Below are 15,070 nucleotides of genomic sequence, written 5' to 3'. Positions count from 1 at the left end.
AAGCTCGACTGACACAACAGTGGGAGAGTGCTTCACCGCTGCCTTCGGGATGATGTCATCCAATGGAAGCTGGAAAATTAAATTAAAAAAAAAAAAAAAACATAGAGGAAGATGTTGGACTCAAAAGCAAAGCCCTGAAGTGCCTTCAGGTGTCACAGCTGAGGATAATGTGAAAGAAGCGGCCGAGCTAAACATCTTCATTGTCGTGGAGCCTCTCTCGGAGGCCGAAACACGAGGGAAGGGTCCTTTTATACAGCCTGCATCTGAAAGAGTTGGTTGACAGGGCTGATAAGTGCTCATCATTTTAAAATTCCCCTGCATAAGTGAGTACTCTTGATAAAGCTGCACAACACAGCCCTCAAAGTCCCTTACTCTACTCCAGTCCACAGGGGCCCAGGTTCAGGTGGCGGGGGACATGCTACCCAACTCCACAGAACGTGCAGTGACAATCTCCGGAACGCCAGAAGCCATCATCCATTGTGTCAAACAAATCTGTGTGGTCATGCTGGAGGTAAAGTATATACAGATTTAGCAAAGCAACTTGTATTTGAAGGCTAATCTTAGCACAGTTCTTACTGTGGTGAACATTGAGCCGGAGTCTGGGTTGCATTGCATTCCTGGCTAGACATTCTCCATGTCTCCTTAATTTTATTTGGCGCTTGTGGCTGTAAAAAAAACCAAAAAACCACACATTCTCTGAGTAATTGAGTTTTAAACGGTCAGCATCAACCGGCAATTGTTGTCTATAAATGTTAACCTGACAAGCAATCTTCTTCTGTCAAAGAAGCACTGGGAGGGCAAATTTGTGTCAGTATGTGCTGTCCGTTCTGCTGCAGCCGTATTAAGAAGAAACTCAGGAATTATTTGTAGTATAAGCAGTTTAAAATTCATGATTAACGTAATGGCCTTAAGAGAAAGAAAAAAAAATGTAATTCTCATTTTTGTTTTGATTTTTCACTCTCCAACTGAACTGTAAGGAAAAATTTGTCAGTAACAATAAGATCGTGACTGCTGTGTCTGGATATTTAATTTCAAGCATGTACCTAAGTGGATATTCTTCCCACTACAGCACAGCAGCGACAGGGGAAAATTGATTAAGCCCTCTCCACTGTCTTGAATAGCTCTGTTGCTGCAGCACAGCATGAATCAATAACACTGTGTCATTATAGCAACTTCGCAAACTGGAACACCCCCTGCCTCCTCATTGAAACCACCTCCGTGCTGGCTTCGAATAAAAGAGCTGGTGCATTTGCAGGAAATACAGAAACGTGGCGATGCATTTAGTAAGACCACACATGCTTTGTATTTTGTCGAATCTCCATGAAGAGAGACTGCTAATACCTTTGAGCTTCGTGACTCCTTGTTGCGTTCATGAACAGCATATTCCATCTTTTTTTTTTTTTTTTTTTAAACCCGCCAGCAAATTAGCAAATTTTTCACACTGAAGCAAACTTACCTCAGAGTAATATTTCTGCTGTTACCGTGATATAGGTTGATGCAATACAGACCTTTAAAAATGTTTTTATTAATAAGAGTGTTAATATGTGGCCAAGTGAATCAATGAATGCTTTTCCTGTATTTGCCCTAAGGATTACAGAATAATCATGTCTTTTACAATCAGTATGCTGCCTCACATGCGTCGCCAATACGCACCGTTATGCAGCAGATAACAAACAACACAGTGTATTACAGTATTTTGAATAAACCTTTAACATATCAGGAAATATGTTTGTTTACTTTTTTGCAGAAACTTTGATGAGAAGATCAATATCACTGTTATTTAAAGACCTATTATGCTTGTTTCCAGGATTTTTACTTTTTTATTCTGAGGCTCCACCGGGCTTTCATGCAGCCACTCCCTAAAAGCTCACTTTCTTCTGATTGCTAACTTCCAGGAAGCTGGCGGCAGCACCCAGTGTTTGTAACACCCTCTAGCTCAGATTATTTCTCGTTCTGTGGCAGAAGACCATGTGAAGAAATTCGACACGAGCTGACATTAGCTTGTTGTGAATTGACTTTTTTTTCTCAAAGAAATAACTTTGACTTTAACTTTAACTCATTGTTTGAAATATTATATTTTGACGTTGTAACATTATATGTATGACAGAAAATATGGAAAAAGCCTAACAGCTCTGTCGGGAGGTAACAAAATCCACCGAACAGCACTTCTAAAGCTCACTAATCAGCACAGTAATTCTTGTTATTTTAATCCACAATAATTCTGCTGAAATAATGCACTTTGGTTTTACTTGGCAGTGTGGGGTGGACTAGTTTTTGGGAAAAAGCAGCAGCTTCTTGGATTGAAAAACTAACAGGATAATAGACAGATATGAAACCTTTTGTGAACATTTTCACGTGGCATATTTTGTTACCTTTGGACAGAGCCACGCGCCAACCTGTTTGTCTTTAGGTGAAGAAATGCTGCGTTCAAATGGGGTCGTATTTACCGTGAGAAGAGAAGAGTCTGTATGACGGCCCTCTATTGTCGTATTCACGATGTCAAAACTCGAAATTTTCTATAAGTCTATGTTTGCTGACGTTTACGGAAAAGGCCATGGAAGTTAATTTTTGGTTGGATGTTAATATAACAGCCTACGTCCTGAGGAAAATGTTGATCTTCCCAACAGCCTCATCTTATTCCCTCTGTGTCTCTGCATTTCCTGCATTACATTACCCCCCTGTTAGTTTGCTAAATTGTTAGCCTCAGTGGCTTCTAGACGCCATCCAAGTTGCCATTGCCTGGCAAAGTATTTTTTTTAATTTTTTTTAAAAAATTTAATCACTTGAACTCTAAACATACGGTGAACACGACTTGATACAACCTGATAAAACCCGTTTCAAGAATTTACGCTAAGCTAACTTTAGCTTCATACTTTGTAGACACAGAAGTGTGTGTAGTGTGCTAACTTCGGATAGAGCTGGGCTAGCTGTTTTTCTCTTGTTTCCAGTCTCAATGTTCAGCTAAACTGACATCGTCAGTGTAGACATGAGAGTAGAGCTTTTAAATGACCATCTGTCTTTTTCAGATCAAAGTGGCCTGCCTCAGACTGACTCTGCCTCGTCTCTCTCTTGCCTCTCTCTCCTAGTCCCCACCAAAAGGTGCCACTATCCCTTATCGCCCAAAGCCCGCCTCCACCCCAGTCATTTTTTCTGGTGGCCAGGTAAGCGCTGAGCCAGCTTTCGCTCGTTAGTTTGTGCCTACAGACAACTTGTGACTTTTTACTGCAGAATCAGCCACTGCCTGTTCCTGCAAGCCGTTTTACTTTCATATACACTTTTACCTCATTTCACCACCGTCTTCCTAAAAAAAATAATGTTTCTATGCAATTAAATTGTCTTCCCAATTAGATTTAGGTGCAACATCACTCCTGGCTAGATTATGTTCAGGTTGTGTGTTGTTTTTTATTTTTTTATTTATTTCCTTTAAATGTCTAAAACACCACATTAAAATGAAGTCGGCGGTGTTTGAGGTGGATGGCTGACGCACAACGCATTCGACTCCAACACCGGAGACGGGGGTTTGCTTCCAGACTTAAGGTTCCAGGTTAAGGCAAGAAAGTACTGATTAAATAAACATGTTTTGTCTCATATCACAGTGAAATTAGTCTGTCTTAAACCACAATACCAACTGTCATATTGCCATTAAAAGTATTTGGGACAAGTCAACTATTATGACATTATGTCAGTAAGAATGCTGGGACAATTACTAATATTTATCTAGCTGATATACAGAATTTTGTCAAAGATTTGGGCTAAAATATGTTGAGACATCTGAAAATGTAGCAAACAAAATAGATACAATTGAGAAACGCAGCACGTAACTTGTAATGGCTCCGCTTTGGGAGCTTTTCTTTTGTCTGGAAATCAAACCCATAAAATGGAATTTAAGACACCACTGAAGTCTGTAGAAAACAAAATACACCACCCTGTTTCGGACAAGTGAAGACACACTCACACAGGGTGGATAGAAACACAATAACACTGAGCACTATAACACAATCCAGCACAAAAACCCTGCATAAATATGTTTGTGAAGCAAACCATGTTTACGGTGTTGGTGTCGCTTTATGATTATATTTCAAGATTTTTGTTTTGTTTTTTTTACTTTTGTATTGTGTTAAATTGCATAGCTTTTCCTGTTTGTGTGTCCATGTCAGTCATTTGGAATTGTGTAAAAAAATATACTATGTTTTACACAGTCCAGGACTTTGAATAACGAACTACGTTGTACCTGAAACTTTGGCTACTGTTTAGTTGACAGTTAAATTTATAAATTAAAGATGAAACAGGAAGACCTAAGACGAGGAGTCGTGAAGCGGCTCGAGTTTCATTGTCAACTGGCCGCAAATGCATTATGAGTCCTGTGTACTGATATAATGTAGAACATAAACTAATATTCATAGCAGTCGTGCATTTCAAAGACCTGGATGTACAAGGTCTCATTGCACTTCTACATATCGCATGATATATCTGTACCTGCTTTGAATCCACTAACGATGGGAATTATTAAGTGGACCATTCGCTGTAAAATCACTTAAGGCCACTATCACTACTGAAAAAAATTGCAATCAACATATTTAAATTGTTAACTAAATTGTTTTTTCTTTCTTCTTGATGCTAAAACCTGCTGTTTTTTTTTTATTTTGTATTTTTCATGTCTCCAGGCCTACACAATTCAGGGACAGTATGCCATACCACACCCAGATGTGAGTTCTAAGTTTCTTTTTAATCTAATCAATAACTACACCTGTTTCTTAAAGGTTCAGTATGTAGGATTTAACGTTTTATGCAAGTTTCACGGCTTAGATTCTTTTGGATGGAAGGTGAGTGGTGTTCAGTTGTTTGCAGTCTGCGAACTCACCACTAGATGCCACTAAATCCTACACATTGTTCATTTTAGTTTGGAACAATCTCGAAGATCCCCGTTCTGTTCTCCTTGGCGACACCTCTGGCAACAAGCAGTCACTGCAGCTTTTTTTTCGGACTCAGTCGTCAGTTGAAGCTCAGAGCCTGTTGCGTTCGCGGCTCCTACCCTCAGTGGTGAAACAACCACAGCTGGTTGATGGACAACGATTCACGAACTATGCGCTACTTGTCACCAAGGACACCGAGATTGTTTAGTTCGTTGGCGTTAGTTAGTGACTGAAACGGACATTTATTTAAATGAAAATCCTCAAGATTATTACATTTCGATTAAATAGATACACCGGCTGTTTTAAAGTTACGTAGAGACAAGTCATAAAGTACTTGCACTTCCAAAGTCTCTGTCTGTCGAAGGTCAAACTGCAGCTCAACTGCCTGAAAGATCGGGTCGATAGCAAAACAGCGACTCCTGGTGCTAATGATGAAGGCAAAGACAGTAATGGCAGTTTTGATGTAGACACCCCTTTAATTCAAATGGACCATATAGTCTCCATTAATAATCTGCCTTTATCCGTCCTTGTCGTAAGGGGATCTCAAAGCTACCTTGTGTCAGATCCGCTAATTCAAAGTTGGGCAGTGATTGATGCCAGCGGAGGTGGTGGTTGACGGTACAATCACTCAAGTACAGGCTTGACACCCTCTTCCACCCACATCAAAACTCCCCTTAAAAAAGAGAGGAAGCCTTTAAAGCATCCGTCTTCCCTCATTCCTGATGGAAATGTTACACAGCAGGGGGTGCACACCCTGTGGCTACGTTGTGGTGGTGGTAGAGGGGGTGGGGGGGGGCTGCTCTGACAGGCGTGTAAGACCAAAGGTTCTCTGAGTGCAAATCAGAAGTGCCAACTGGAAAGATATGTGGTAATTGGAGGGGCAAATCAAGTGATTTCCTGCATTTAATGCTAATGTGCTCTCCAGTGGATCCATTTAAAAAAAAAAAAAAAAAAGAAGAAAAAAAAGTTATATTGGCACACATGAAAATGACAAGGAAACAGTTAAAAGAGAAAAATTTAATTATCGAGCAATTGACATCTCCATGACAGACAGTCACCCTCTTTCTCTCTATCTCTGTTTCTCTTACTTTTTTGTCCTCCACCACCGTTGGTCTCCTTCTCCTCACCGTTTCTTCACTCTAGTTTTGGTTGCCTTCATTTCTCGGTGTGACCTGTGTAACAGTAACCTCTTAGTTCTACTTTCCCTCCTAACCCTTCAGCAGTTGACCAAGCTCCACCAGTTGGCTATGCAGCAAACCCCTTTTACCCCTCTCGGACAGACCACCCCTGCTTTCCCTGGTACGTACCCACGAGGCCCTGTAGGTACTTCCTTCTCTTTGCATCCAGAGAAACATTTTTTTTTTCTCTTTCCCCCTACCTTGCACCTTATCTCTCTTTTGGCACAGCATGTCTTAGCCCCAGTGGTTTCTTTCCTTCTTTGATTTTTTTGTTTTTCTTTTTTTTTCCCATGTATATATTTTTCTCTTGGCTCTGTCTGATATTATGCCGGTGAGCAGAAAAAAACTGACACTGGGCTTCACTTGAAAATGGTGTATTTAAACACTCACTATCTATTGGCAACAGGACACGGCCTTCCTCTAACACATTTGTAGGAGGTTTACCTTCCATTAAGGATGAAAAGCTCCAGTGGAATTGGGTGGGTACGATGTTCAATCACAATGAAATAAATCTCCCCCTAAATCTGAATTCAACTGTAATAGACCTTTGCACATACTATATATACTATATATTACCCTGCCTGTATCATGTCCTGCATCTAAAACAATGTGAAAATTACCATCATCAGGGTTCTTAAAATAAAATAGGCCCTTTTAAATGTGTTTGTGTTGACTTTTCTTCCTTCCTACAAAAAAAAAAAAAAATACCCACTTCAATAAAAAAGAAACGGGAAATTTCAGCAAAAGGTTCCGCTGAGAAATAAGCTTACATGCTTAAAGGAACAATTTCAGTATTTTGGGGTTACGCTTTTCCTACATTTTTTTTTTTCACTTTCTTGTGGCAAATTAAAGGAGAAGATTGGTGTTCACACTAATGCTACAGTACGGCAAACAGTTAGCTTAACTTAGCAAAAAGACCGGGTTTCTGTGGGAAACCAGATAGCCTGGCTGGCATAACCATCCACCGAGGAAAACCATGCAAAGCTGAGTTAACTGAGAACGGACTGACCTTATTAACACGAGGTAGCCAGGTTCGCGTAGCTTAACCCTGCCATTTCGCTGCTTGGCGGCGGATGCTGCCTTTACGTGTAACACGTGAGCTTCGCGGTTATGACAGGGGAAGCCGTGTGCCCGTTTGTTTGGGGGGGGTTCGAGCGGTTAAGTCGCGAGAACAACAAACGAGTCCTCATCGTCAGGATCTGCGCGAGTCGAAGTTCCAATCTTGAAGAACTCCATTTTCGCTCTCTTTGGCGCCATCTGTGGGCACGAGCGGAAATTACAGGTAGCTGGTGTCGACGTCAGCCGGGAAATTCAAAGGCATAATGACAGAGGTAAAAGATGAGGCCGTTGGGAACATAAAATGGATTAATCTTTTGACGTTCCAAAAAAACGTACAATCAAATTATAAAAAAAAACAAAAAACTATATGACTATGTAAAATGTACTTTCATTGCCTCTTTCATCTCTGAAACCGTCAGCAAATGTGTCACAAAACAACATCAAGGTCTGGGACTGCGAATTCCCGGAGAGGAAGGCCTTCAGACAGTAAACTGTAAACACGACCCCATTTGAGGGCAGCAAGAGTCGAGCTAACGGTTTCTCCTATTTCCAGTTTTTGTGTTAAGCTCGGCTAACTGTGTGCTGACTTTATATTTAATGAAGATCCTCGTCTAACTCACGCCACCAAGCGAATAAGTGCATAACCCAAAATTACAAAAAATATTCCTTTAAAAGGCTTCAACCCTGGAAAAGTGACTATTTAAATACAAATGTCCTTTCTTATACTGTTGCTCCCCGACTCAGGTTTGGATGCCAGTCCACCAGCCAGCACCCACGAACTCACCATTCCTAATGATGTGAGTAATGCTGGAGAGGTTTCCAGAGACTGACGACTGAAGGATAAATGTTTACCAAAGTCTGCGGTTTAACAATTACGTATCTTTCACTTGATATATAAATTCAAAAACTGTTTTAATGTCACAGTGTCCTACAACCCTGTTTCCCAAAAATTCTAAATGAGCATATCGTTTTTCATTAAACAATAACATTTCTCGGTTTCAAGATTTGATATGTTGTCTTTGCTCTATTTTCAATTAAATATGGGTTTATATGATTTGCAAATCATTGCATTCCCTTTGTATCTACATTTTTCAGAGCGTCCCAACTGTTTTTGGAAACGGGGTTGTACAAAAAACAATTCAGACTTTTGTAAGAGAGCAAACTGATCTAATTAACTTTTTTTTTAAAAGGAAGGATGGCAGTTTAAATTGTTAATTAACCGATAACGGAAACATTTGCAAAACTTTTAGTGCACTGGGACACCCTTGTCTTTTCAAACTTATTGATGGTGTATGAATAACTGATTGACAATGCCATCAGTAATTCTGCAAACTTTAGTTCTTAGCTGGCACAGCAGAAGACCCTTTATAACTTGATCTACTGACCGTGCCATCATTAATCAAACTTTATTTCCTGAATATAAATTAAACGCAGACCATTTCATAACCCATTAAACTTCCCTTTTCTTTACTTAACATCTATCATGTATTAAGTATAAATGTTTGAAGACAGCACAGTGATTTCCTTGCTTTAGGTTCAAAGACTTCTGCTTTCTTCTGCAGCTAATAGGCTGCATTATTGGACGCCAGGGAACCAAAATAAATGAGATTCGACAGATGTCTGGGGCGCAGATCAAAATTGCGAACGCCATGGAGGGCTCGTCAGAGCGCCAGATCACCATCACTGGGACCCCTGCAAACATCAGCCTGGCCCAGTATCTCATCAATGCCAGGTAACCTTTAAACTTTAACTGCTGGCCTCCAGCAAAATCTAAAAGATAAAAGCGACATCCGAATGGTCATGCTCGTAGTTAAGATCCGAGAAAACAACGCTACGTGCAATTTTCCTATTTGGAGCAGAAAGAAATGTCGCCCTAGTTTCGTTTTTGACACTCTTGACACTGATACTTTGATGAGTTGCCAGAAAAAGGCACAATATCTGTCGGGTTCAGACGAGAGACCGATAAGCCCAAAGAATAATGTGGTTATTCATTTTCTTTCTTGGTTGATCCCTTCTACTTTTGTTCCTCTTTGTCACCCAAGTGTAGACATTAAAATGCATTAGGTTTCCGCGGGAGCACTCTTTGCGAGTAAGTGGCTCATGGGAGCGATGCCAACCGCTGAGGCGAGTAAGCTGTGACTTCGAACGGAACCTGCAGATTAGTAAATCGGACGATCAATAAATGAATCATCAAATGTTCGATGCCTACCTCGGTTTGGAGAATTGGTCAATTTGTTCACGATGAATCTATAAAACGATACAAACAAAAAAAAAACGTAGACCAAAATCAAGATACAAATACTGTAAGATGCCGTCGTTGCACACGCAGTGTAAATAAATAAAAAGTTATATGATTTATATCTGTTAATTCCCAGGGAAAAAAAAACAACAAGCTGGGGCTGGATAGTAAGATACCGAGCGCACCGGTAAAACACTAGTTTCCGAGTTCTCTTAGTGTTTCCCTGCCATGCGCCGCTCCCTCTTTTTCTCCCATTCATTATCAACAGTGAAAATAAATGTGAAACCCGCTGTTCAGAGGAAAAAAAAAAAGGATGTCCACAGACTACCTCCACCTCAAAGTCAAACGTTATCTGCATTAGCGCAGGAGAACCCACATGCTCCACCACACAGGACTTTATGCTTTTGACTTAAAAGAAAAAAAAAAAAAAAAAAAAAAGGGGGGAATTTTCATAGAGCCGTCCACAAAGAAACTAATGGCTACTGCTTTCCCACAATTCCAATGGCAGGTTCAGGGACGTGGCCGCCATGTGGAACGACCCCTCCTCCATGACAACATCCTGAAGTCACAACCCAATCTGGTTCTGTTTTCAGAAGCTCACGTCAAAACCGCAGCTTCACAATTAACCTTGACGTGTCATCTTGTGCGATTTTTTTTCCCTTTTACGCAATTGGTTGTGCATAATCACTTAAGCTTGTGGGAGACCTGTAATAGCGGGGGACTTGTTTCGAGCTGATGTAGCCAGTGTCTTGAAAAAAAGAACAGTTTGATATTTTGGTAAATGTGCTTATTCACTTTTAGAGTTTGATGAGAAAATCAAAACCACTTCCCTTGCTCTTAAATATGAAGCTACATTGAGGAGACTGTTAGCTCAGCTCGGCATAAAATGTTGAGAAACAGCAATCCTGGCTCTTTCCAAAGGAAACTAAATCCACCGAAAAGCAACTCTGAAGCTACCTAATTAACACGGTGGTTGCCTGACAACCTCCCGATGACTGCAAGGCTCCGGGAAGTAATGCAATGGTTAAAGAAGTAGTTGGCACATAACCCCTGAAAGACCATAATTTGTTGTTTTTTTAGTTTTTTTTTAGTTTTTTTTTTTTTTTTTTTACTAATTACACAAAAACAGCGACAGCATATTAATTTGTGAGTTTCAAAGGTACAAGTTGGCCGGTTTTGTTACCTTCCGACAGAGCAGGTGAGCTGTTTCTTCCTGTTTTTAAGCTCCAGCTTCATATTTAATGGACAAACTGGAGAGCAGATGAAAGCAGATGAGTGTATTTAAAAAAAAAAAAAAAAAAAAAAAGTCAAACTGTTCCTTTAACTATTTATTTAGCATGCCTCATTCCAAAAAAAAAAAAAAAATGATATTGCATTTCTTTCTTTTTTTTGTTTTGCTATTAGATACATTTGCCTACGAAGTCCTATTGTGTCATTGTCTGCAAAGAGTAAAATCAATAAAAAGTGGAAAATTTGAAAAAAAAAAAAAAAAGAAAGAAGAGCGAACGAACACACGAGTGCCGTTGAGCAATGCTGTTAGAAAGAAGAGCGATGTGATGCCTCTGTCAGGGAACGCAACAGCTGGAGATTTCATGACACCATCATATTTTTCAGTCCGCTGCATGGCTTCGCGAAGGAGGGATTTTAGTACCGCGCGTTATTTTCCTTTGCTTGTATCTGTGGAGATGTTTTATATGAACGGGGTTACAGTTCAAAACACGGTTGGCGACTCTCTTTGAGCGGAAAAAAAAAACCACGTGCCAACTCAAGCACAAAGCCGGCCATCGCAGCATCACTTTCACTTCCTCGGGCGAAAGTTCTTCTTTCACAGTTGTTTTTATTTTCTGTCTGACACCCCCCCCCCTCCCTTCCCCCTCCCTCCCTCCCTTCCCCCCTCTTCCCCTGGACTGTTTTTAGGCTGACGTCCGAAGTCACTGGAATGGGCACACTCTAATCTCTACCCATCTTTCCTCAGTGCATCACATGACCCTTATGAGCTAAATGGCATTGCACCTCCAGTTTTATTTTATTTTCTCTGTAATTTAAGTGACTTTTAACTTCCTCTCTTGTATTTGCTTGTGCACCGTCGCCGTGGCTCGTCACGCCTGTCTGAAACCTCGTCGTTTTTTGGTTTTTTTGGTTCTCCGAAAAGGTCGCTTTAATTTTTTTTTTTTTTTTTACCTTTCATGGCATCTCACGCACCGCACCGCTTTTGTTTCGCCTCATGTTTTAACACGTCACTGTGCTTTTGTGTGTGTGTGTGTGTGTGTGTGTGTGTGTGTGTGTGTGTGTGTGTGTGTGTGTGTGTGTGTGTGTGTGTGTGTGTGTGTTTTTGTACCGCGGGCACCTGAAAGTAAATGCAAAGTAAATCTAAAGTCCACATCCTTACACACTGACCCGTTTTTTTCTAGACGACAAGCTGTGACAATGCATTACTGAACACAAATGTACGACAGGCAACTATAAACCCGATTTATTCCAGTTTATGTCCTACCGCGTGCCTGTTTGTCTTATTGTCGTTCACTATAGAATGACCTGCATGACGCACAAAGCCTATTGAATATCAAATTCGAAAATCAAACAGGTGGAGGCGAGCAGAGACCGAGTGGTGCAAGGGGAACGGAGCGGATGTGGAATGACCCGAGCTACAGGCTAATAAACTTCCCCGCTGATGCACAAATGTCAGTCTTCTCCGAGTTACATGTGAGACCTGACAAAAAAAAAAAAAAAAAAGGTGGGATGGAAAAATTAAAAGCTGTCAAGCAAATGACTGCAGCCAAGTGCGAAACTCAAACGCATGCTATTTATATCCCCCCCACTTTATTCACCTATACTCCACCATCATATAATTATTAATGCTGCCATCCATCTATGTAGAAGAGGCATTGGGGCCTTATGGAGAGAGGTCTGGGAAGTGTGTATTTGCACTCGCACGTAGCTCATTTAAGAGTTTTCATGTATGTCAAGACGGCTGAAAAGCTCAGGGGAAGTCAGACTCTCATGGTCCCCGTGTCTGCTTCTCAGATCCTTCCTCACAGACGCCTGTTACAGTTTGGTGTATTTCAAACCATTCCAGATACAGGAAATGTAGTGTATTTCTGGTCAGCATGTATAAAACGGTGGCGTATAACATATTGTTCAATGTATCTACAATCAGTGGTCTTGCTTACATGCACATTATGTACTGTGATACAGTTTCACGGCGGTTATATCCGTTCCAGACCATCTCACTTCCAGATGGACAGACACCCAACTTGTAGCTCTGTTGTCCAAAATAAAGCTGAATGTATTTTGAAATGTGTTTTAACTGCTAACATTTATATGTCAGTCTGGATTAGAACACCTTATACAGGTGTCTTTTTAATCAGGTTCATCAAAGCTGAATGATGTATATGGTAGAACAACCCGGTGTCGCGGCAAAACGTGAAATAGACACGCCGGTCCACTACAGCGTGGCGTGAAATAGACACACTTTGGCCTCTCTAGGCGTGACATTTACACGTTTTCCTGTAGTGACGGAAAAAAATATACCTACTGCATGCATACGGCCATGTGATTTACAGGAAAAAAATTTTTTTTTTAGAAAAAACACATGGTTGCAAAGCGTGCCTGTCTCACGTTTTGCTGTAGTGGGCGGACGTGTCTATTTCACGCTTTGCCATGATACTGGATTGAGGAGAATAAAGGTGATTATATATCAGTAGGTTTTGAATTTCTTAAGGTCGAGAAGGTTACTCTCAAACTAGGGTCTGTTACAGGTGAAATATTTAAAATTGTAATTACAATTTCTTACTCTAGATACGTGTAATGTAACCTAATCAGATTATTTTCTGTTATATTGAATATTGAATATAAAATGTAAATTAAAAACAATACTCTCCTGTATTTTCTGCAAAAACATTGATAAAATGGATGGCCTTACCAAGTAATTGCAGCTCTTATATCTCCTAAAAAAAACAACTAAAAAAAACTTATCTGTCACCTCTTACTGAAACATGACATTCCAACAGTGTCAGATATTTTTGGGGGCATTTTTTTTTTTGTGCCTTTACCGGATAGTTGGAGAGAGAGCAGAGGAATGACATGTAATAAAGGTCTGGCCGATTAGGAATCGAACCAACGACTCAGCTGCTGAGGGCATTTTCGCCCTCGTGGTCTGCATCCTAAACACCTTACTGAAAGGCTGCCAAATTTATTATTTCGCTCTGTCTCACTGTTTTATTTCAAATCCAGCTTAATTTAAAAAAATAATAATAATAATAATTATACATTTCACTCTTTAAGTCTGAGTATTCCTTACTACGGTTTTAATAGTAGAAATATGTTTGGGGATGTCGTCACTGCTCAGGCTCAGGAGGCCCTTGACGTTTGGTTAGAGTTAATTAAACAGAGTGTAGGTTATGATGAGTCAGTAACACGTCGTCGTCAAAACAAGTCTGCTTCACATGTAAATGCATTCATTTACATTACACGTTTATCATTGCTTCACGCTTACATTGTGAGTGTAAATCTGTACTTTCGCGCTCATCTGGGTGCATCCAGATGAACAAGTGGAGGACTCGCTTATCGAGGGAGCTGACAGGTTTCCAATGCTGCACTCATATGACATTATTTAAGCTGTAATTACCAGCAGCCGAGTGGGGAAAAAAACAAAACTCTTCGCATCAATGTCAGAAGTGTAATTCAGAGTTTGGAGTATTGGGATTTTCTGACACTGGCAGTATCTCCCTCTTGGTAAAAAAAAAAAAAGAAAAAAGAAAAAATTGACATGTCAACAAACTGCTGGCTGATTGGTTGCAAATGAACTGCCACTAGCAGTTACATCAAAATAAAATCCAATATAAACGCTAATATAATACAAATGTACTGTATCTGGTTTCACGTGGGAACACAGCAAGTGTGTTGAGCGCTTGTTGGAGTTATGAAATATAACATCCTAAGTAAGAATAGTGGGTGTTTATGCCTTTATGAATGCAACATTGGGTGCCATTCAAAACCCAATCCACCATCTCCAGAATCAAATCATGAAAGTAGTTTAATATCTTATATAAAACGTACATTAACGGTTGTGTTTTGTGAGTCGCGTACAGGCAGGCCAACAAAAAAACGATGCAGTCACTTTCCAGTGAGACCACTTTGCAAATATCTCAGTTGCCTTTTGTAATTGCCATACGTCTCGTCTTTCATTTCCATGGCATCACTTAAGTTGTCATCCTCCTATTATGCTGTGAACACATCTTCTTGTTGTGTTGCTTCTGTCATTTTACTATTTGATTGACACTTTATTTGGTTTTGTTTCTGTGCTAGAGCAGCAAAAAAATATCACTGAGGTAATACAGTCTTTGATAAACTGTTTGAAGAAAAGTGTCAGATCATGTTTGAGTTTGATCATTTGCACCATGAAGGTCTGTATTGGATTTTTATTATTTATTGAGGTTGATTCTGAAATGTTTTGTAAAAAGGAGATAATAAAGTTTGTGTTTTTTCCCTTGACTTAGACCTCATTTTTTTCCCCAAGTTGTGTTCCTGTGAATTCTGTTGGAGAGGTGTCTCCAGAGAGCTTATTATACAACCTATACATTTCAAAATAAAACTGAATCACTTATCAATTCACTTGGTGAAATGTATATTTTTCAAAATAAATATTGAACATTTTAGAGCATCAAAATGTTCCAGCATGT

General features: G+C 40.0%; 1 protein-coding gene across 8 annotated transcripts in view; it reads left to right on the top strand.

The window, feature by feature from the left end:
• The window catches only part of pcbp3 (poly(rC) binding protein 3), a 63,525-nt gene extending 48,643 nt beyond the window's left edge, over positions 1–14,882 (top strand). For 5 of the 8 annotated variants that reach the window (XM_069698854.1, XM_069698851.1, XM_069698853.1 and 2 more), the window contains 7 exons: positions 383–511; positions 3,087–3,161; positions 4,665–4,706; positions 6,134–6,212; positions 7,895–7,947; positions 8,713–8,882; positions 9,898–10,495. In XM_069698854.1, coding sequence (XP_069554955.1) covers positions 383–511; positions 3,087–3,161; positions 4,665–4,706; positions 6,134–6,212; positions 7,895–7,947; positions 8,713–8,882; positions 9,898–9,952 — 603 coding nt within the window. In that variant the 3' untranslated portion in view covers positions 9,953–10,495. Of the gene's footprint in view, positions 1–382; positions 512–3,086; positions 3,162–4,664; positions 4,707–6,133; positions 6,213–7,894; positions 7,948–8,712; positions 8,883–9,897; positions 10,496–11,306 lie in introns of those variants that run through there. The other 3 variants (XM_069698857.1, XM_069698856.1, XM_069698855.1) reach the window with 3 other exon arrangements.
• Positions 14,883–15,070: the final 188 nt, after the last annotated feature.

This window comes from Brachyistius frenatus, unplaced genomic scaffold, assembly GCF_029030835.1.
Source record: "Brachyistius frenatus isolate BFR_SWC_R1_liver_20210118 unplaced genomic scaffold, ASM2903083v1 Contig_28, whole genome shotgun sequence".
NCBI lineage: Eukaryota > Metazoa > Chordata > Actinopteri > Embiotocidae > Brachyistius > Brachyistius frenatus.
Note: the sequence above shows the minus strand (reverse complement) of the source record. Positions and strands in the feature narration are given on the sequence as shown.